Source organism: Erithacus rubecula (genome assembly GCF_903797595.1).
Source record: "Erithacus rubecula genome assembly, chromosome: 3".
Taxonomy (NCBI): domain Eukaryota; kingdom Metazoa; phylum Chordata; class Aves; order Passeriformes; family Muscicapidae; genus Erithacus; species Erithacus rubecula.
The window spans coordinates 75661270-75684927 of NC_136689.1; the positions used below are offsets into that span (position 1 = coordinate 75661270).

Here is a 23658-nt window from a genome sequence, read left to right on the forward strand (position 1 = left end):
GAAGGAGAGCAATATGACAAATTTTTCTTGAAGGACTGGGTGAGCTGATGTGAGCTTCCTGAGTCACATCAGAATAAGACAAATAGAATATAGTACACTTACACTTTCAGCCTTTTCCTGTACCTGCAGCACTGTTCCTCCACATAGCCACTGTCTTTAGTGACCACAAGAACCATTAAGCTCAAATAATTCTGTGTCACTTAGTTGGGATTTGAATGTACAAGCTGACTTTAAATCATCCTGAGACTTAATAAAGAGGGTCACTTCCTCCTCACCCACCACTTACAGAGTACTGCATATCATCTCATTGCCTTCAGGATGCTTCACCAAATAGAAATTTGATTAATAATGGGTGATTTTCCGATATGTGTCAAACTTACAGAAAAGATCTTCATGTCCTCCACATCCCAGTATAAACAGAGGGACCTTCAAATACATTTTGTAGAAATGTATTCATGTATTCATTGCCCTCTAAACTGCCTCAAAGGAGGTTGTAGTGAGGTGGGTTTGGCTTCTGCTCCCAAGTGAAGAGCAAGCAATAGGACAAGAGGAAATGGCCTCAAGTTGTGCCTGGGGAGGTTTTGATTGGAGATTAGCAAAAATTGTCCCATTGAAAGGGTGGTCAGGTATTGAAACAGGCTGTCCAGGGAAGTGGTGAAAGCACCATGTCAGGAAGGGTTCAAAAAGCATGTGAATGTGGCACTTGGGAATATGGTTTAGTGCTGAGTGGAAGTATGCTAGGTCAGTGGTTGGACTTGATGATCTTAGACATCTTTGGCAACTTTAAAAATTGTATGATCCTATAACCTCTGGGATTTCAAAATTCTCTACTTTAGCCTGTCTTTCCATAGCTTTGGTTAAAAATCTAGAAAATATGTGAAATTGCTGATTGATCTACAGAAATGTGCCTACTTCAGAGTTTCTCCACTGAGAATTGATGTCATGTATTTGACTGTATTCAGAAGTTTGTGGAAAATCTATTGCGCATTCAGTGGGAGGAGCTTATGGCTGTCAGAATTTTAAAAGCATGTCTTTCCCCTGAGCTTTTCCCTCCTTTTGTGGACATCACTGATACAATTGCTGTGAACCTAGCCCCAACAATGAAACCTACAAGAGCTAAGGATGTCAGTTTTCTAGTCTAGATTGTTTTAGAATAGAAAGCAGTTTCAGTAGTTTGAGTACTCTCAGATGTCAAGGTAGTCAACATGTGACACAAGTGAGTCTTTGTCTTCATTGTATAACTCTCCATGCATCAGGTCCTCAAGATAACCTTCAAAATCCTTCCGTATTTGGATTCAGAGACACAGGCTTCCAAACTGTTTGCGTAAAAATCATCTAGAATTTCTGCAGTGGTATATCCTACAATCCTGCATTAGCATATCTGAAGTGTGGGTAAGAAGCCATGTCTTTGTCTCACTGTCACTCTCTCTGTTTTCATCACCACTTCTCTGGGCAACCTGTTCCAGTGTCTCACCACTCTCACTGCAAAGTATTTCTTCCTGTGTGTCTATCCATTCAGAGAGGCAAGAAATAATCACAGGATCATAGAATGGTTTGGGTTGGAAAGGACCTTAAAGACCCTGTAGTTCCAATCCCCCCTGCCATGGGCAGGGATGCCACTCGATAGATGAGGTTGCTTAGGATCCCATCAAACCTGACCTTCAACCTGTTGCAGTGCTTCACTATCCTCTGAATAAAGAATTTCTTCCTGATTTCTTTCATTTTTTTCAAGTGAGTAGAGAGTTGTTTCAGGGCTTATATCCTACAGGACCGCTAAGGTGTTTTTCTAACAGTGTCCTAAATTAGTTTAATCAGAGCTCAAGTGTTGCTGTTAACACTGGTAAGGAATCCAGAAGCAGTGCTGACTGTAAGGTAGAACAATCTCATGAGCTTCTGTTATGAAAAGAAGACCAATAACTCCATCATATGTAATTAGTGGATGTAAAGAGGGAACTATTGCCTAGGAACAACAAAATGTGGCTGTGTTTGTAGTCATAAACTTAAAAAGTGACAATTGCAGAACAGTAAGTGGTTCTTCCATAAGTGTGTTTTGCATATGAATAGCATGTACTTATCTTGCATTCTTTTTGGTGCTTTTGGTATTTGAGAGAAACTGATAGTATTTCTATTTTATGCCTGTGTTTGTGCTGCAGGAGATGGTACATAAGTCATGTGTAAGTCATATAAGCACAGTTAAGCCAAGAACAATTTATAGCTTGGGAATTTTCAAACACAGTGATATGAATGGATATTACAGTTTTTGGTATTGCAATCATTTCTTCTTGCAGCACTGTGATTGCTGATACACAGTGTAACAAATCAGACAGCTGGAAATTTTCAAAATAATTTTGTGCAATTTAATTTAATCACACCATGGGATTTCAGACATATTCATGACATGGTTAGAGAGAAATGGAGAATTTCTGGTACAGTGTATACTACAAAGGCAGCTATTCTCTTTTTTTACAGATAGAGCTATAATATTAGATGATATGTAGTATATAAATTGCTACTCTCTGTAATTAAACACTACTACTTATATGTTTTTATAAAAATGGAATCTTACAAGTAAGTGAATGATCAAAACTATGGCTACCCAAACTATTAGAAAAAATTTAGTACTGATTCAAACAGTACCAATTAGTTTGTAGTTGTGATTATTTAGCAGTACCTGAAAAAACTAATGCAATTGACTGTTAAAATTTTGCTGTTTAATATATATTTAAATGACAACTTAGTAATAAAATATTTAATAATTTTAACACGAATACATTGTACTAATTCTTATAAATGTATTACGTGTCTTTTTAAAGCCTTCTAGTTATTATACATAATTTGTGATATATAAAACAATTAATAAATTACTTAATATTCCCACTAGGTCGAATTTTCAAGCCATGTATTATTAGCCATATTCATTTGTACAGTCTAAAATTTTATAATTATGACTATCTTCTCTTTAAGTGAAAATTTATTGCTCATTTAATTAACTATAAAATCAATCAAATTGATTTATTAATCTAAGAAATTACATTCAAATTGACTTATAAAGCAGACTCTGCCAGATTTCATGCAACCCAGAACCCAGGATTGCCTTCTTTATGATTGCATGCTAGCATATAATACCTTGGTGTTCTTGCCATCCTGCCTTCTAACCTTCATCCGTGATACACATTATCTGCTTTAGTGATTAGATGACCCAAACTCAGGATACTTTTCTTGAGTTGCCTTTAAAACCCGAAGTACCCTCTGTTTCACATCTTACAAAGAAATACATGAAATCAGGATTGCTTTTTCTCTCATGAGCATCCTCCATATTTTCTTATAAAAATTCTGATTGCAGTCTCTGAATTAGTTTTTGCTCAGGACCAAAAGGAGCAGTATTTGTACTCAGTTGACACATCATTGTCATATAGCAACAGGAAGAACACTGAACAGGGAAGGTGCATCTTCCTAACTAAAGGTGGGGAGTTGTTTTTTCCAGAACTGTTGTTCAACTATTGTGACTAATGTTGCTGCAGGATGCAGGGAAATCCAGTGATAATACATGGTGATGTTATTTGATTGCATGCCTTTGGGTTCATAGAATTTCTAGAAGCAAATAGTGGGAAGCAGTAATTATGATGTACTTTAAACAAAATTATGGTTTACATTAAACTGTGCTTTTCCAATTGAATGTGTTTGTGCATGTGCATTCTGAGGGTCCTCTTCCAGTCTTCTTTCAGTGAACTAGAAATTTTGAACTCTGAAATTCCAATCACATGGAATTTTTTTCACTTTCTCATAATTTCTATGCTTCTTTTCCATTAAAGCTTTTCCATGGCTTATTTTACTGCATCCAGAACCCACTGAAATATGGCAGTCTCAGAAATAGTTTGTAATGCTTTCTTTGTGCCATACTAAAATAATTTCCATACTTATCCCTATGGAGATGATGTGAATAGAGTAATCAATTTCATTTGCTTTCCCTTTGGTTCAGTGAACATCTATGTATTGTATGAGAACTGGAAGGGTTCCAATAAATTACTTGGAAGAAGTTCTACTATTGAATATCCTGAATAACACAGAAATCTCAGTTATTAAAATAGTATCCTTAGAGGTGAAATTTAAAACCTTTATTTAAGTCAGGTGAACAATGGGTTTGAGGCAAGTTTCTTATAAGGGAATGGACAAACCATTAAAGTGTAGAATATTCTCAGATAAATTCTCTCTATTTCCTTTTGCACAGGTTGTAAAAATTATTTAATTATTCATAGAGTCAAAGAGACAGAGTAGCCAGCACTTTCAGAAAGCTGAGCCAGCAAATGAAATGTGAGTTTCAGTAAAGGAACCAGAATTAATACTTGAACACTTTCAACATGATAGACAAGGAGGCATCAACAGAAATTATCAAGAACAGATGAGCCCTCTGTGTAGTGACTAGTGACCAGGGTATTTTTGTGGAAGAGGCTTGCTTTGGCCCGCCATGCTGAGCAATTTTTTACATACATTTGGTGAGTGCATCAATATCATCATGAATTGCACAATCTTAACCTCATGCTCAGCTTTTTTTTTTTTTTTTTAATTTAAAAGTTGTCAACAGTTTTAGCTAGAATTTACAGAGAGTTCTTTTCCCAGGACAGAAGGAAAAAGCAACTCCAGAGCCATTTCCAATACTGTCTATTCATATTCAACAAGCAAAATAGAGAACTGTAAAGGCAAAAATACGTTTCTCCTAAGTGACTACATGGCATGAAAATTGTTAATACCTCCTTCATATCACTCATTTATGATCTTGCTGAGGTTTACTTTCTCGGTGCCCTTATAATGAATGTTTTTTCTCTCAATGTTTTTCCAGGAATGTGGACCTGACCGTAACAGGACAGTCTATGTTTGAGTTAAGCTTTCAACTTAATTTTGCAGATTGCAGATCATCTTTATGTTGCAGAGACTGCAACAACCATGGCAGACTTTAATTTCCTCCTCTCATTAATATTTAATTTTCAGATAATGCTATCAAAAGTACAGTAGGTTGTAATGAAATTCAATATTTCCAATACAGCTGCAACAGAAATTGAACAGTTTCGACTTTATAGGAAGAATACTATTTATTCACATGGAATGGTAATTTTGTTTTCACCAAATATGCACATCCATGGAATGCACAAAATACTGATGAGCTAAGCCACTAAGCTAAACTGAGTTAGAGTACCACAGGAGTTAAAAGTTAGCTTGAGAATAATTTACTTAACCATACATGTTTCTCATTTCCTCCAGGAACCCTCCTGGACTGTCTCCTCTTTGCTGTGTTATATATCACCAGATATGTGTTCTTGTTTGTTGAAGTCCCCCATGAGAACTAGGGCTAGCAAGCAAGAGACTTCTCCCAGCTTCCTACAGAATACTTCATCTGTATCTTCATCCTCCTTGGATGGCCTGTAACAAACACCCACCGGGATATCTGCCTTGTCACCCTTTCCCCTGAATCTTGCCTATAAACACTCAACTCTGTTGGCCCTGTCATTAAGCTCTAGACAATCATAACACCCCTAATGTTCAGGGCTACCTTGCCAACTCTCCTTCTGTGCCTATCCCTTCTGAAAATTTTGCAGCCATCCATTGTAGCAGCCCAGTTGTACAAATCATCCCACCATGTTTCCATGATGCCACAGTTTTCCTGCTGCCCAGTGGCTTCCAGCTCCTCCTGTTTGTTGCCCATGCCAAGTGCATTGGTGTGGATGCACTTCAGCAGGGCTATTGATCCCACCACTTTTTGGGGGGAGAAGCCCTAATTCTTACATGACCATTCTCAGGTGTTTCTGTGCTACAGTATCAATAACTTGTGCCACTGTTGACACGTAGATCTTCATTCACGCCTCTACTGAGATGGCAGACCTTCATAGCACTCTGCCCCTCCAACACTGGTATGCTGTCCCCAGACTGATCTCTGGCAACCATGGCTTAATTCCTTTTCCCTTCAAGCTTAGTTTAAACGTCTTTCAGTGAACCCTGACAACTCCTGTGCAAAGATACTTTTCCTGCTTTGCAACAGATGCACCCTGTCTGTCACCAGCAGACTCAACATTGTGTAAATTACCCATGATTAAAAAACCCAAAGTTTTGCAGGGAGGGAGGTGCAGACACTTGCCTGCTGTACTTGAAAGGAACTTGTCACCATTGTCCCCTGTCATTTAGGTCACTGCATCCTGTTGGAGAGGATAGGGAATCCTCCATACATGCATTCTGTCTGCCCTTTTGGGCCTGTCCCAGGGTGTGGGAGTCCAGTGTTTTTCCCTGGCTCCTCTGGGGATGCAAAACCCCCCCTGGCAGACCCCTCAGAGACCCCCGAGTGCTGCCCAGGAGCTGCAGGGGCTGGATTTGGCTACCTGGGAGAATCTGCCCACGCTGAGAGAAGAGACACAGAAAATAATGATGAGTAGAGTGTAAATTAGAATGTTAGAATGTAGTATAAGTAGTTTTTTAGATTGTTTATATTAAGGGCCATGTGACCAAGATGGAGGACCCTGGGTGTGGTGGGCTTCTTCCTCCTTCTTCTTCGTGTCATCCATGTTGAAGGTGCACCCTGGGAACCACAGATTGAATGGGGAAAGAACTGGACATTGCAAAGAGGTTACATGGCATTGGGAAGAGTTTGTAAATATTGTATACGTAGTTTAGAGTATAAAGACCTTGGCACAGCCCTCCCAGGAGACTTTCTGCAATGGTCGACCTGCAGAGTGGACCCATGCTGAGTTGGCAGAAACATTTTTAAGATAAAATAAATAAACAGCCCTGAAACAACACAAAGTCATCTCAAGCTGCTTTCTTGCCGGTGCCTCCGAGAGAACCAAACTTTTTACCACCTTCATGCCCTCTCTGGGGAGGTTTCAAGCCTGAAGAGACCCTCAAAGATGGGACACCAGGGAAGGCAGTTGAACTGTTTCTTTACTCTGATATTCCTCAGCCTGCTTGCCTGCTCCTGGAGCTCTGTCAGTAAGCAGAGATGCTCTCGTGCTCAGGCACACCTCCCACAGGGACAGTCACTGCTGCTGGCCCCTATTGGCATAAAAGCAGGGCACACTGCAGCCTGGCACCAGGGTGTCAGTGTATTCCCACTGGAGTTCTGCCTGGGCAGCTGCCTCAGCTGGTCACACAGTCTTGCCTAAATCCTTTCATTTTTTGGCCATCAGCAAGAAAAAGATACTGATAATTTCTCAGTGAAGGAATAATGTAAGACTAATGTAGTTGACATCACAGCTCTGCTTGTGGTCTCAAATCCTAATTCTAACATAATTTAAAAATCACAAGATAAAAGGTTGAACTGTTCTACTTAGTAAGTAGTAAGATTTTGAAAGGCGAGTGCAATAGAATGTGAAGATTTTGTACATTGACTAGGATGTCCAGGCTTCTGGACAGCCAGAAATCCAAGATATACCTAGTGTAGTGTAGATGTTCAGTCAGTTGTGTACATGCAGTAAGCCATCCAGGAACTGTCAACTAAATTGGGTGGTGCACAGATGGACAGGATCTGCACAGTAAATGTTATGTTTTCAGAATGTCCCAAGTAAAATACTGGTGCAGACTTCCAAGCTGATGGGGAAATTACGTACAGCCCAAACTGTCAGTATTGATGAGCTCTCTGACAGATGAAAAAATAATGGGCATTATGACTCCAGGCAATCTATGTGTTAATAATGTATCAAAATAAGCAGCCATTAATGGTGTGCTGCAATTTTTGTGACATTGATTCTTTTATAAAAAAGTCATAAAAATAGAAGCCTATAGCTAAAAATGACATTTCTAATGTTTGTGTGTGTATGTGTGTACTAAAAACTAAGAATTTTCTGCCCAGCTTGGTCAGTAAGTTAACTGTCATTGTATACTGAATCATGTAGTCAGCGTGTGCTTACTACAAAGCATTTTAGAAATCCTAATTATCTAATCACATAGACTACCAACAAGATAAAACAAGGAACAGCTGTTTCAAAAGTCACTTGTTCTTTTGCTTCTCTATGATTTTGATATGTATGTATGCAGATTACAAATCCTGTAATGGATAACAAATGACAGTAGGAAAGGACTTTTTATTGTGAGAGTTGGTTCTAACAATTAGAGCAATCTAACAAAAGGTTTATGAGGTTGTACTTTTTATATATCTTCAGGTTAATCATGTTATGTTACAATAAATCAGAGGCAGGCATTAATATTACTGTTATGTAAAATATTAATTCCAGAATGAGTGAAGGGATTGAGAGGTTTCTATGAGCAGTGCCCATAATAAACTATTTCTGAGAGTAGAGTGGGGAACAGCTCTTTGTCTTGAGGAATTTTGCTGGATTATAAATTGGTACAGTTGAAGCACATTTGGGTGGCCATTAGGAAATTTCATATGTTCTTTATTGAGGATGTAGGAAAACCTGTAGTTTCTTTGCATATGTTTTTAATGCAAAATATTCTAAGGACAAGAACAGTCTCAGTACTTTTCATATCACTTTTCTGCCATATATTATACAATAATCAATGGGCTTTTACAAGGCATTATTAAAACAAAGCCAAGTTTATATTGATTTATCTCAAAGATGACAGACCTTTGAATATTTTGTCCATCTTTATGTTAGTAAGGACATGGACTTAACTGTATTAACTTTATTCTTGAACAATTAGTCTGTCAATGCAAAAATATGTTTCTTTCAACTTCTGAAAGTCTCAACCTCAAAAATAAGGAATTATTTCCTTATATTTGTATTTTTGTTTGACAGAAACCTTAGAAGAAAAGAGGAGCAATGTTTCTGGGGTCAGAATTTGAACTCTAGAGTACCATTAATGTAGTATACTCCCAAATGATTTATCACGGGAAGACCAGTGGTAAATAAAAGTTTAAAAGTACCAAACAGAATGAAGTGTCAGTAGAATTAGAAGTCTAGAAAGTTTTCAAGGGCAGACAGTATTACATTGAAATCAGAAACATTAATTATATTTTGTTTAAAACACCATTTTCAAAGAAAGTTTTTGCCATCATTGTAAATTAAAATAAAATGCATTTTTTTTATGGGCAACTGAGATGGCATGGTATATCATAACACTACAGATATGGTGGGAAGTAATATGAAATGAGATTCTATTTCACAGAAATTTAAATGAGGTTTTTTAAATTGTTATATCTGAAATCTACAGTATTATTATAGTTATCTAGATACAAAATATTTCACATTTTCTTTCCATTTTTAGTTATTGAGCAAAAATAACAATCTTTCTTATAATATTTGTTTTTTATTGTCATGTACTTTACAGAAGCTGATGCTAAATTCCTGTCTAGATCTTTCTAATTTGGCAAAATACTTAACTAAACTGTTACTGATTGTGGAATGTATAGTCAGCAAAAAGCAAAAACAAATTAGAATTTCATAATATTATTTATAATCACGAGCAATTAAGATTTTTGAAGCAAGTTATATGAAAAAAATGAGAAAAAGCACTAGTGAAAATAATGGATTTAAATCATGATACATTAATAATGTGATCATTCAATTTATAATGTTAAATTATTCAGTCTGTTACACTCTGAATGAAATTTTTTAATGTTAACTATCACTGAATTATTTTTACTGTATTATTTTTGTGACCTCATAAGCCATTAAAAGGTGAAGTGATTATAACATAACAGTGAACACAATATGGAAAATGACTGTGAGAAACGAAGGAAAGTTTAATTGATTTTTGATGCTATAAAAAGAATCTTACTCTTAGAAAGAGCTTTCTTTTCCTGGGTTTCTTTCAGTTGTATTCTCACACGTTAGCCATGCTAATAGCCACCTGTCCTGTCTGTTCATCTCATTTTCTAATGACTTATACTAGCCATATTTTTAGAAAGGACTGAACATTCCAAGCCTATCCACATACGAATAACATCGTGATTACAGAATACCACCTTCATTATGTGAAAAAATAAACTTTTCCCAGTTATGTCTGTTCACTTTTTTATAATTTGTACCCAAACTCAGTCAAATTTATGGGGAAAAAAAATCAGGACTCATTTTCTAAGAGGCAATTTCAGACTGTTACAATCAAAACTTACTGGAGAAGGGCAAGGAGGAAGAATTTCAATTTAGGTGCGTTAACATCAGGAACATCCATAGTCTTCTTGCCATTAGCACTTAGGACCAGCATAGGCAGAAGATGATGTCCCCAAGCTCATCACATGTTAGAGCTGAGCACCAGTCCATCCCACCCTATCACTTATAGGGTGCTGGGTTCCCATGGCAGATTGCCAACCACAAGGAGGCACGTTAGCAGTTTCACATAAATGTTCAAGGCCACTAAAATGTCTTGTGTCTTACATACACAGTCCTTCCTCACCCATCTATTATGGAATATCATCAGTTAGCTTAATTTACAGATTACAGTAATAGGGAAGAACACTTCCTACAATTTTTTAATACCTTGATTATTGCTGACCTTCATCCTGATGGAGGTGGAAGACTAAAATTTCTTTCGCTGAACAAAGACAGTGAATATCACAAATGTTAAAGTAATTGGGTAATGGAAGAAAATATTCAACTCTTAATTTGGGATTCTTGTTTTTTTTATTATTTTGGTGGGGTTTTTGATTTGTTGGTTTGGGGGGTTGTATTGGAAGCATTCTTTGATCTTTAAAGGCAGAAGAGTTAGGAAGAACAACCTGTGGAATGCTTGTGCTTTTTCTCAGTAATTGTAATAATTTGATAGCGTGGTAATGTGCTTATTCTTTGGAATGAATGACTTTATTGAGGTTGAATGATTCAGTTGCTTGCATCCGTGACAGATCAGGAGAAGAGCAAAATAATGAGAATATATTCTTTAGAAGAGGCTAGAGAGAGGTGAGGATGTTTCTTAGAACTTTTCTAGGTCAAGTTTTTCTAGAAATAAAGAATTGGGAAAATCCAACAAAGAGCCCTCCTGAAATGAGTGGTGAGAGTGGTTGACACTGAGGAAGAGACACTGGTTTTCAAGCAACACCACAATAGGGGATAAGCTTTGTATCTAGATTGCATGCTACATTATTTATCCCAAATGTTTGGATTGATTTTCCTTTTGTTCATTACTCTCTTTGCAGATTAACTATGAGCAATCTAAGTTAAAAAAAAAATCAAAATAAGCTGAAGTGAGTTTAGGAACTTCTGCATTGCTGAAATTGCACTGTGACAGATCTGCTGTTTATTTCATTTATGTAAGTCTTCTTAATTTATTGCCAGCTTCTGTGAATTTGGCAGTGTAATATTTTGTGACAGTTAAAGCTTTACTTCATGTAAATGGACTTCGATTTCAGGCATTCCAAAGAAATTAAATACAGATCTGTCTTACAATGATAAAGAAAGAAGATAGACATACAACACCAACAGCATTTTTGACAGTTTTCTGCCAAGTCACACTATGTAGCTTCAGCTGAGAAATGAAAAATAATTTTGTTTAACATTGTGGAGACTGAAGAGTGTTCAATGAATTTGAGTCCTGAACTTCCAATCCTGTATACTGAGTCATGAAAGCTTACTACATTCTGTCATGCATCACTTCTTGATGACCTTCTTTGACCTTTACAGAAAGACTTAACAAAGGAAATGAATACCCATAGTTGTTTTACTGTAGAAAGGTAGTATTTAGTATGAATAGCCCCATTCCAAACCCTCAGTTCCATGAAAAAGTTAGTATGCATCTAATGAGTTCATTATAAAAAAGACTCGTATTTCAAGATAGGCAATTTACAAATTGTTATACATCTATCTTTTTGTACTGTTATATTCAGCAGGTTGCAGAAAGAGAAGGAATGCAGCACCAATTGTGAGTATTAGGCTTCAGCTGAAAAGTTAATGGGAAAAGCTGAGAGAAAGGGACAGAGGACCCATTGCTCACCCCAGCTCTTCATGGTGGTACTTGATGGGAGGAAGAGTGTAAGAGGATCCAAAAGAGGATCAGAATAAATATAAGAAAAAATGTTTTTGAAGAAAAATGTTTTTCAACCTGAGTACAGTCAAGAAATGGAGCAGGTTGCACAGATAGGCTGAACAGCCTCCATACTTGGAAGTTTTCAAGGTGTAAAAGTATAAACCCCCGAGCAACCTGGTCTGATCTCATCCCTGATTGTGTTTTGAGCAGGAAGTTGAACTAGAGGTCTCCCAAAGCCCCTTGCCACCTGAATTATTATATTATCTTGTGACTATATGGTACTGGGTGCCCAACACCTGTAAAAAACAGAAGGCTTTAGTAAAGTAATAGGAAAAAGAAAAAACTATTGCCAGATGGGAAAAGAAGCAAGCTTTATTGCAATAGCTTTCTCCAGTTGTTCCCTATTGCAACTCTAGAAGGAGGCAGGTACATCCAAAATTAGTAACAGGAAAGATGTATGTCTACAAAGTCTTCACACCAGCCCTGGAAGGAGTGATGGGGCTGGAATGGGGAGTCTACCAAAATAATTTAGATAATTATGTCTAAGAAAAGCCATATATGTTAAGGGTATTCTAGAACAATTAGTTACTTATGCTGTGTTTTGTTTTTGTGACTCTTATAACAGAATTGTATTTATCTTATCTTGACAGAAGTCAGTACACACTCTCTTGTATTTAAATCTGGTCACATCATAAACCAGTCACCTCACATATGGAAGATACAATCTTCCCTGGAAAGATGGACATAATTGGGGTGCACTGAAAAGAAATGTTTGTGCTACCTGTGTTCAGGGCTCCTCCTCAGTTTTCTGTTGCTTCCACACTAGGTTGCAGGAGTCTTTTTGTGCTGTTAACATTGGTTTATGTAGAGAAATGCAACTCCCTTGGTATGTCTGGAACTTCTGTGATGAGAAGCCTGAAAGTGGAAAATGGCTTCACACTTCAGGAGGGAGGGATGGAAAGAAAACCTATCACACTAACATAACAACTATTTGAAAAAGTCTTCTTCCTTTCTTATTCTGTTCATTGTACTCCAAAGATGAAAGACTGAGTTTCATTCCTAAGACTTAATATTTTTTTTTGCCTACGTATTCAAAACAGAAATAAAACTATTAACTCTTCAGAAGTTCACGACTAGATTGTATTGATAGTGATACTGGAGAAAATGGGGAAGCAAATATTAGCTTTACTTTAAAAGTGAAATAGGAAAAAGATATATAAATGTTAGTATTAAGGATATTAGTAAATATCTATGAAGATATGTGTAAATATTAAAATAATTTCTGATTTCAGGAAAAAAGGTGGAGTTGAATGTGCAACCATGGACAATAACATTTTTATCTTATACGACTTTGTTTCTCTTTTAGTGGCAAAGCATTACTATAACACTGGTTGAGAAAGTGCAGATGGTTGCTGTAATCCTAGGATCTCTGTTCTTAGTAGCAAGTGTGACTTGGCTTCTATGGTCAGCCTTCAGCCCTTATGCAGTATGGCAAAGAAAGGACATCCTTTTTCAAATCTGCTATGGAATGTATGGTTTTATGGATCTAGTATGCATAGGTAAGCTGAAAATCTTTAAACAGCACAGACTGTGGTTTAAGACTGTGACTATTTCTATTTTTCTAATTGGTCACTCTAATTGATCACTCCAGTTCTTTGCAGATTTATTCTCAGCTGATACTTTTGGCCAGTGCTGCTTTTTACAGTGTTTCAAATATTGCAGAGAGAAAATAATCAAAGAAGCTTTACTCTCAGGTTCATCAGTGTATTCCAAAAATCTCAGTGGTTAGAACAGGATCCGTTTAAATTTCTTGATAAAACGACTAGCAAAATTCAGGGAGTTAAACAGATGAAAATATAAGACATTATTAAAATAATTAGTAAAATTACACACTGTTGTCTTCTGATGCCAGTTTGAATTAGATTGTACCATCCTGAAGGACTGTGAAGCACCACCAGAAGAAGCCCTTGAAGATGTTATCAAACTGCACACCCAAAATTAGGTTGCACAGGTTTATATAGGTCACTGTGCTAGAAATGGAGAACAGAGAAGGCAGGCATGAGTCCTTTGCACTTCATAAGCAATTATGAACACTCACACAGTGCTGACTATGGTAACTGGCTTTACTATTAAAAAGTCCCAAGTAATTTAGCTGAAGTCTTGTAAAATAAAATACAATTTATTGCAACACTGTATTGACCACTCTTGAATTTTCTGAAAATATCCTGGATTTGGGAATATTTATATGGAAATCTCTTTTGTGTTTGGTAAAACAACCTGATTAGATTGTTTGAATATTTAGGATTATTTGGAGAGAAAATTTACATTAAATATTACATATGTACATAATTTAGAGAATTAAATTTACACAATTAGTAATAATGATTTACCTTAAACCACATTCATAGAATTTTAATTGCAAGAAAATCCAGAATTCAAATGCCATCTGATGTTTGCATTGACATTTCTGAGAGATAAATGTTATCTGAATCTCACATATGGGAATTAGGACAGTGCTGAATTCTGCTTTGTGAGGAACAAAGAAACAGAGTGATTCCTAATATCAAGGGTTTTGCTTCAACTGTAAAGCCACATCATCTTTTATTGAAACCATCCCATTACTGTAAATGTATTTATATTTCAGCTACATCAGCAGTTCTGTTCATTTTGCAATTTTTGTTAAAGAAGCCTGCTCTGGAATATTTTGTAACACAGGCTTTTTTCTGTAAACCCAAATCTCAGACCAAAAAGTGAGCAGAATCTCATACTTTGCAGAAGTGCTCTTCTTTTAAATGAATAAAAGGACTCAGCTACACGTCCTCTTAGATGCTGATTTCTGAATATCACTTCTTCCAGCTTAACACTCAATATTGAAGGCTTTGCTTTTGTTTAAAAATACACTAAAGCAAGATAAAATGTGCTTCAGGCATTTCAAGCATTTAATTTACTTGGTATTCTAGTTTGTTTGGGGTTTTTTCCCCAGTAAAAAAAACAAAAATACATTGGTATGCATCAGTTAGTGGAAATAACCAGTTACTTCAAATTACTTTCATTTTTCCCATTTGTTTTTCTGTTAAAACACTTGAACCAGATTAAACTCAAAATCAGCCAAGAATGTCTGTTGTTGATCAGAAGTATTGCTGTATTTATCCATAGCAGGAAATATTTGGAAGGTGACTTTCCATAGGTTGGTACATGCAGCTCTTTAGCTGCCTTTCAAGCCAGCCAGGCTCAAGCCACACTGAAATGGAAGCTGCTGAACAAACGTGTACCTCACATGGAGCTTCTGGCTCAGCTACACCCTGCAGGAGCAAAGGAAACACGCAGATAAACTGACCTGCCTGTCATTTAATAAATGCATATTTTATGGCATTATCATAAATAATACATGAAAATGTAAAAGTGACTATAATTAAATATATTTGGACATTGTTTTTTAGTTACAAAATTTACTGCAGGTAGAGTTTACTAGACTGTATCTGGAAATGCAGAAAGCTGTATAAAAAAGGTTTGGTAATTGAGAAATTTTGATAATCCAGGTTCATTCAGATCCACTTGTTCTGCATATAATTATAAGTAATTTGCATTCTGTCAGCTTGTAAGATCGGGACTTCTTGTAACTCTTAAAATATTCGTTAATATAGTCAACCTGGTTCAATTTCATCTTTCTCTTTCACCATAAAGTGTGAGGGTTTAGATTGATAATTTTAATTTAAAACTTTCCAATAAAATTCTCTGTACTGACATATTTTTATGACATCTTTAAAAATATGCACATAACAATTCATTTACTCAATGATTGACTTATATATCATATGTAGCGCACCAGTCATTTTCTTATTAAGTAAATCACACCTAACTTCTTTTATTTACATTTCAACAAAAGAAAAATCCCAAAGATTATACAGCACCAGAAAAATATGTTCTGTTCGTTCTAGTGTATATGTTTTGTGATATCCACTGTTCTCTTTCTTCTAGTCTGAATTTTACCAGAATTCTTCCTGACAAATAGGATTGTTTTTAGTTACCTGTGTGGGTTTTAACCCTACAAGTCATTGCCTTGTACTTTTCTGCATCAAAGCTGAGTGTAAAGCTGTTCTCTTTGAAATTTGCTATTGGTAGAACTTTTTCTAAAGCAAACATTAGACATCCTGATCAAGCAGAACTACAGCCTGTGAGACCCAGAGCTATTCCAGTGATAGTGCTAGGATCAGACCATCCATGTGGGGATTACCAAAGGGAATGAATAACAGAATTCATTAAAGGAATGAATAATATAAATCCCTTACTACCCACTGAAGGACAGTATATCAAGCCTTTGCCATTCTACTTTCTAAACCTAGCAATTATTTTGCAGAACAGAAAAGTAATAGAATTTTATACATTTTTCACTGGAAAATAGTTATAACTACTGGCCATGAATGGTTCTAACATGAACAAAACCTCTCACAAATAATAACAGCTGACTTGCAATCCCAGAACAGCAGCGCTGCTCCTTTTCCAGCCATGAAAAGCAGTTGTTACATTGCACTAGACACATGGCTGGTGCCAGCAGTACTGTGGCAAGGGAGATGGGAGGCAGTGTGAGGTGTGAATTGCCTTCTGAAAGCCTCTTTCTTCCCTGCTAAAGAACCTGAGGCCTTGCAACAGTCCTGTAACTCCGTGGCTGTACAAAGGACCAGGCTGAAGTTACTTACCTTGAGCACATCTAGCTGCACTTTATATGTCTTTATTCAGAAAGTCTTTTTTTCTCCCATGCTAGATCCAATTCTAAATAATTTAAAATAATTATATTGCTATTTCTAGTATGGATATGTTTCACTTTAATGCCATGAGCAATTGATTACCTTTTTTTGTTTTATATCTGTGGGCCCTAGAATAGTTTTAAGACATGTCATTTTGTCCAGAGATAAAGTATGTTTCTGAAAATGATCTTTTACCCCTGGATAAACTCTTGTGATGTTTCTGGGTGGACCATTCCTAAATGATTATATGTAAGATTAGTGTGATAAATAAGATGAAGTTGTAACCTAATACTATAAAATATGAATTTGACAAGTTGACTGCTTGTAAAGACTTTCAGTAGTAAAAAATTTCAAGTATCTTGTGAATCAGGGTAAGAAAACCTTTTAATATAGTGAAAGAATAGAACAGTACTTGACAAAAAGACAAGAAAACAAAATTAGCTCTTCATAATCCTATTGACTGGATCCCATTAAAATCCCTCCATCTTAGAGAAAACCTAAAGGTAAAGTCTTCTTAGAGTAATACAACATTTAGATGGGTCCATCACCCAAAAATTCTCATTTTTATAGGTATTAATTGGACAGAACAGTAGTGAATTGTGATACTTATTGGGATCATCTGAGTCAAAAAAATATTTTTCCTCTAAAAGTGTTCAGATGTCTCCTCTGTGCTGTTGAAATTTTGGTGTTTGGAACAAATCAGTATCCTTCAGGGATTTATTCTTGATTTCTCTCTCATAGCTATATTCATTGCTATGGAACTCCTAAGAGAAAGGCAATTATTTGCCATATTTTTTACAGCTCCACTTCAGCGACTAACCACTTACATTTTTGAGCATCAGAACTCCTCTGGACCTGGAAAATCTCTAGCATTTAAAACTTAACCTAAAGTTCCTCTTTTTGTGGTCTTGGAACTGTTGGTGCCAAAACTTTCCTCCTCTCTCTCCTCTTTTGCCTCTTCTACATAGGTATTTTTCAATCTATAGCTCTATCAAGAAGGGAGCTAACACTTTTTATGAGAGGAATTACGAAAGTGTGCCTTTTCTCTTTCAGCACTGCCAAATCTGACAACTTAATGCCAAGGCTTGAAATATTTGATCCTTTGTTTTGTAGCTCTTTTAAAGTATATGTGACTGACAGCTTTCACTATAAAGAAAATTTCTCATCCTTACCAATGTTTAAAACATCGAAAACATCATTTCAATAAATCTTGAAAGCCCCAATACAGTAAAAAATAGCTCCCTGAAAGAAGTCATCCTACAACTTTTTCTGTTGTACTTTTAGAAAAATACTTTGACTGTTTGAATGTACTTCATGTACCTCAATGATCCTTTCTCACATACTTCCTTCTCTATTCTGAAATATGCAGTTCAGGTTCTAGTGTAGTGCAGACATCTATCTTTACTTTGGAGTAAATAAGTTCTTTTAACTTTGCTTCATTACAGACTTGAGAGAAGTTGGACCAAAATTCTGTGTTCCAGGAACAAGTTGAGGAAGATTATTCTCATCTCCTTTATCAATTTTATAGGAAATCCAAAAGAACATGAAAGGATGAATCTTTGTTGCAATAGTAAAACCATGGCAAATTGGGTTTGCAGATTCTGTACGGGATCAAATACCTTTATTCTTTTTTATACAATCAAGCCAGTCTTGAAGGTACATTTATATATTGAATAAATTATTATTATTATGCTGAATTTTAAAGACCAGTTACTTTATCTGTATCTGAAAAGATAAAGACAGAAATCTTGCAGTCGAGAAAAAATTCCACTAAAATGCTTTCTGTTACAAAATGTTGATGATTTAGTTAAGTTTGCTTTGTACCTCTTTTGCTCTATTGGATGCTTCAATGAATTCTAGGCTACTTGAAAGCCTTACAGACACGCTGCATTCACTATCATGTCCTTCTGAAAGAAATATTTGTGTTTCTTCATCTTTCAGTGTAATGATCTTTAAAAATGTGTTAGAGTAGGTGTTGCTATCTGCAAATCATTGCACTTGAATGTGCGGTTCGCTGTTCATGTAAATATTTTTACCATCCTTTCTGCTTGTGTCATCTTTCTGTGAGCATCTCCTTTCTGGTATCAGTGAATCATGCTGAAAGACCTCAGACACTTGAATCACAATTTTCTTGTGTAGAAAAAGGTGATATACAATCTCTTGGGCTAAAGGACACCGTAGATCATATTATAGGTGTGACCATGCATTGGAAAGATTTAGGCGAGGAGCACACTGAACAAAATATTTATAATTGTTTTTGGCTAAGCAGATTGCTCTCTTCCCAAAGCAGGGAGCCAGAGAAAGCAGGTGGTGTTGCTCAGAACCATGTAAGTGTCCTCAACCAGACTGGCTGAGGAAAAAACTGGTAAGAAGACAGAAGCCCCATGTGCCTCCTCAGTCGATCTATATTTGAAATACTCACATAAAAAGAGTGTGTTACAAACATATAAATATATACAAAAAGTTAGAAGCTTAATTTCTTTAAATAAGTTGCTTGAACACATATAATAGGCATAAATATTAGCTACATGGAAATTCATAACCAGATTGGTCTCTTGGGTGCTGCAGAACTTCTGTATTTTCCTTGAAGGACCTTTTAAAATATTTCTGGGTTTCAAGAAAAAGATAATTTGCAACTTTTTCCTATTGAATACTGAAGAGAAAGAAGAAAGTCTATCATCCTTACCATGCTCATTGTAGTTAATAATAACATTTAATTTCTTCTTGTTCTAAAGAAGCAAGACAGGAAAGTCATTATACTTACAGCTGCTTCATAAATCTTCTGTGCTTCTAAGTTGAACAGGGAATATGAAAGCAGTTAAATTTGTCTGTATCTGCACTGAAATTTAAAAAACACTCTTAAACAAATTTAGGACTATCCTGTTTATTGCAGAAGGTCTAGCGTACTTAAAGGTCTACCTAAACCAGTACAAATCTCAGTAAATAAACAGTACTTACCATGAACAAGGGCAGCACTAACATAAACAGTTAATATCCAAATCTGCCAGTTTTGCATTGGTTTACTTATATCTGAATAATTCATTTAGTTAGGCATGCTCAGATTATTCCAGTATTGGTTATGCTGAGCTTTCATTCAGAGCGACTTTATTTCTTCTGCATGTTCCTGCCTCCCAAACAAATGAATAACCAGTTAAATTGCATAGGTACAGTTTGTTTAAATTATTAATGGTATGAGCAATTTAATTTCATCTGGAAATTGCCATAGTCATTAAAATGTGTTAAATTTCTATTTGCTCTCAAAATGGTATCCATTCACACTTTGTATAAATGCTTTTTTTTCCCTCTTACTTTCAGGACTGATAGTCCATGAAGGTGCATCTGTTTATCGAGTGTTTAAGCGCTGGAGGGCTGTGAATCTACACTGGGATGTGTTAAATTATGATAAAGCCACGGACATAGAAGAGAGCAATCGAGGAGAATCCTCAGCAGGGAGGACATTGTGGCTGCCACTGACTGCATTCAGAAACAGAAGTTTGGTTCATCCAACACAGTTAACCTCACCGAGATTTCAGTGTGGCTATGTGTTGTTACACCTGTTCAACCGCATGAGACCTCAGGAGGATTCATCAGAGGATAACTGCTCTGGGGAAGTAGTGATGAGAGTAACCTCAGTGTAAAGATTGTGCTCACTGTGCTGCACAGATAAGGATAATGTGCCCTGGTGTTACAGGACTTTGGAATGTAGTTATGATGAATGGCGAAACCATTAACACTTGAAAAAATATATACACTTCTTTTTTTTAAATTTAATGTTTTTATATGATCAGATAAAACACAAATACATTTTTCTGGGGGGAGAACAGTCTCTTGCTTTTTATATAGTCTGATTTATTGAATCTTTTCTCAATTTGTACCTGAGGTGTATGTAACATAGCTTAACTCTTAGGTCTTTGAATTATGAGGAAACTCATTTTTAAGTAAAAAGATAAATTTAAATGTATTTTCTTAAACTCTGGCTTTAATCCACTGCTGTTATTTTTTTCCACTTTCATGAGGATTAAACTGGACAACATTCTTCCGAAAAGAATAAGAATGTTGACACAAATCAAATATTCTTCCTTTTCTGTCTTTATTTTGCTGTTGTTTGTAGTTCACTTCAGGTGTGTGAAAGTAAATGAGGGATATATTTTCCTTTACATTAAGCAGAAAATCCAGTGGCATCCCCAGCCTCTCCTCCCAGAGGCCACCTCTGCAGCTCCCGTCATCACCTGCCCCCTGGGCACCTCCACCCAGTACACAGCTAAACAGATAAACATTATTCTGTTTCAAAATAAGTTTGTCCAGTGGCTGAAAAGTTTTATTTTGTCCAGCAGATGTAGTGTTGAGGCTGGAAAATTCCCTCTCACAAACCAGCAGGATGATGCTGAAATCAGTGCATGCCTTCCTTTTATAAGAGGCTTATGCACCAAGACCAGACACAGGAGGCTTCTGTAACTACACTTGGAAGGGAGATAGAAATAATTTAAGCATTGGTGCTTAAAAGCTATTTGTATATTCATAAACATTTATCCGATGAATTCTACACAGGGCCCAGCATTCTGTGCCACAATCTCACAAGCTCGACGTTACATTTACTAAATCTGAAGATGCCTTACTGCTGTCTAACAATTCATGTGAAAAGCAGTACATAAGCCATGAACAACGAAATGCTATTTCAAAAAACCTAATTTATCTCCTGCATGGCAAATTACCAGCATACAGCAGGCAATCTCTTTGAGAAACTATGAGAATTCACTTCTAGGTTATCTTTAAACCATTTCCCAAGGGAGGAATTTGGGGAGATGTTAAAGATGAAACTATGACTTGGGGAATCTGCTCTTTCACTGGGAAATACTTGTTCTTAATTAATACTTAAATTCAGTCTGCTTTCCCAGAAGGACCCCAGCTCCACTTGACCAAATTGAGATCACAGTTAGTATCCCAAAAAGCACTTGCAATACTTGCATAATAAAGTATGCTGTGATCAATATACCTATGTTTCACACCTTTTAGGTACATATGATCTCTGGGATTTAAAGAATATTTAAGTGGTCTTTTACATGATCCTAAAAACAAAATTAAGAACTATATGAAAACATTTTATTGTAAAGAAATCTTTTTGATTTTCATTCTCATGAGTAAGGTGCTGGGGGAAAACCATACTCACCAGAAAAAAAAAAAAAAAAAAGTAATTTAAGAGAGGACAAGATTTTTGTGCACAAATATTTGAAAGACACCTAGGTCTAGAACACTTGACTTATGAGTGAAAAAAAGGATAGGTGAACTTAGACAACTAAGATAAATGAAAATTGCTTGTAAGAGAAATGTTTATGGCAAATATCACAAAAACCTTTGTAATGGGAGGATAACTCAACATTAATTTCTATGGCACAGTAATTTTGATATGACTGTGCTTATGTATTTCCATATGTAAAAAATAAAATCAGGAAATTATAAGCAGCAACAGGATTACTATGGGCAGGATAAAGTTGCTAAAAAATAATGGAATTGTTTTGTCCTGCAAAATATTTTCAGTAGTAAGAGTGCCTAGTGTAGGATATGAACACTTTTTCATTGACCTTGTATTTGGCTTTGTGCAGTACTTGCAATGCTGTATTCACCTACATGCCAGAAGATGAATTAAAATGAGAACAGGTGCATAGAGAGGATATTAGGATGAGAAAGGAATAGGGACTCTATTCCAGTCACTACAGGGAGGGGAGGAGGGGTGTGTGCAGAATTAGAAGAGCCTGGCTTGTTCTGCTTAACAAAAGTCAAGAGCAAATGTTCTCAGTTAATACATTGCAGAATAAAATTTATTTTAGGCAAAGAACAAGCCTAAGATGGCAGAAGAACTCAAGGACACAAATAGATCAGAAATAAATTTAGCTAGAAGTTCAAGGTAGTTTTAAAATATTCATGGAATGAATCACAGACAACAATTCAAGCTGGAAGTACCCATGGGAGGACATCTAATCCAAGCTGCAGAGTCAGCTCTAAGGTCAGATCAGGCTGCTCAGGGCTTTAAGCCATCAGGTCTTAAAAATCTTCAAGGATGGAAATTGCCTTGGTGGGCAACCAGCTCCAGCTCTTGACTGTATTTCCTTCAATCCCACCTTTTCTCCTGTTAGAGTTTACACTCACTGTAAGGCTGAATAACACCTGATTCCTCAGCCTCCCCACGCAGGGCGAGTGCTATGCTGAATTTGTGCAGTTGCTTCATGTCTTTTCTGTACTGGGCTACTCAGAGCTCTGCAAAGCATTAGAAGAGGAGAGAATTTGGTGGTGAAGACAAAGGCAAGGAAGGCATTAAGGGCATTGGTCTTCTCTGTGTCCAATGCCACAAGATCACTCTCCTCACTGAGCAGTGAGCACACAGCTCTTTGTTCAGCCTTCTACTGCTCACACAGAGGATGAAGATCTTTGTCTTGCCCTTGACATCCCTTCCAGTTGCAGCTGAGCTTGGCTTTCCTAACCCCACGCTGGAAAGCCTGGCCAATATTTATAAAGCCTTCCTCTGTAGCCTAGCCCTGTTTCTGCCTCCTTTTTGAGGCCATTTTCCAGAGAAGTTCTCTCATGAGATCTTGGCTTAGCTGAACGGGGCTGCTGATACACCTGCTTGTTTTCCCAGGTATCAGGATGAACCATTCTCATGTGGTCCATATAGCCATGGAAGTTCCCTTCAACTCTTTCACCCTTTAGAGCTGCTCTTTTGTGATCTCAGCTGCTTACATCCTGAACAAGATGCTCACCTGGTGCTCCACGTTCAGACTCTGCCATTCTCCTCCCTCCTTCCTGTCAGGGTCTTCATCTCCTCTCTTTCACGCTCACCACAGCTAAGGCTGCCATGGGTCCCCACCTCCCCTGCTGGGGTCTCCTGAAAAGGGAGATCCCAGTGTGATCCCATGGGATGGCCCAACCAGGCCCTGTATCAAGAAGTTGTCCCTGGCACCATCATATTTGAATATTAAAACCACCATGAGAAAGAATCAAGATGTTGCACAAGGTAAAGGTT

General features: G+C 36.7%; 1 protein-coding gene across 1 annotated transcript in view; it reads left to right on the plus strand.

The window, feature by feature from the left end:
• The window catches only part of MARCHF11 (membrane associated ring-CH-type finger 11), a 30437-nt gene extending 9968 nt beyond the window's left edge, over positions 1 to 20469 (plus strand). The window contains exons 3-4 of the mRNA XM_079302844.1: positions 13265 to 13457; positions 19959 to 20469. Of these exons, the coding sequence (XP_079158970.1) occupies positions 13265 to 13457; positions 19959 to 20281 (516 nt within the window). The 3' untranslated portion in view covers positions 20282 to 20469. The remainder of the gene's footprint in view (positions 1 to 13264; positions 13458 to 19958) is intronic.
• Positions 20470 to 23658: the final 3189 nt, after the last annotated feature.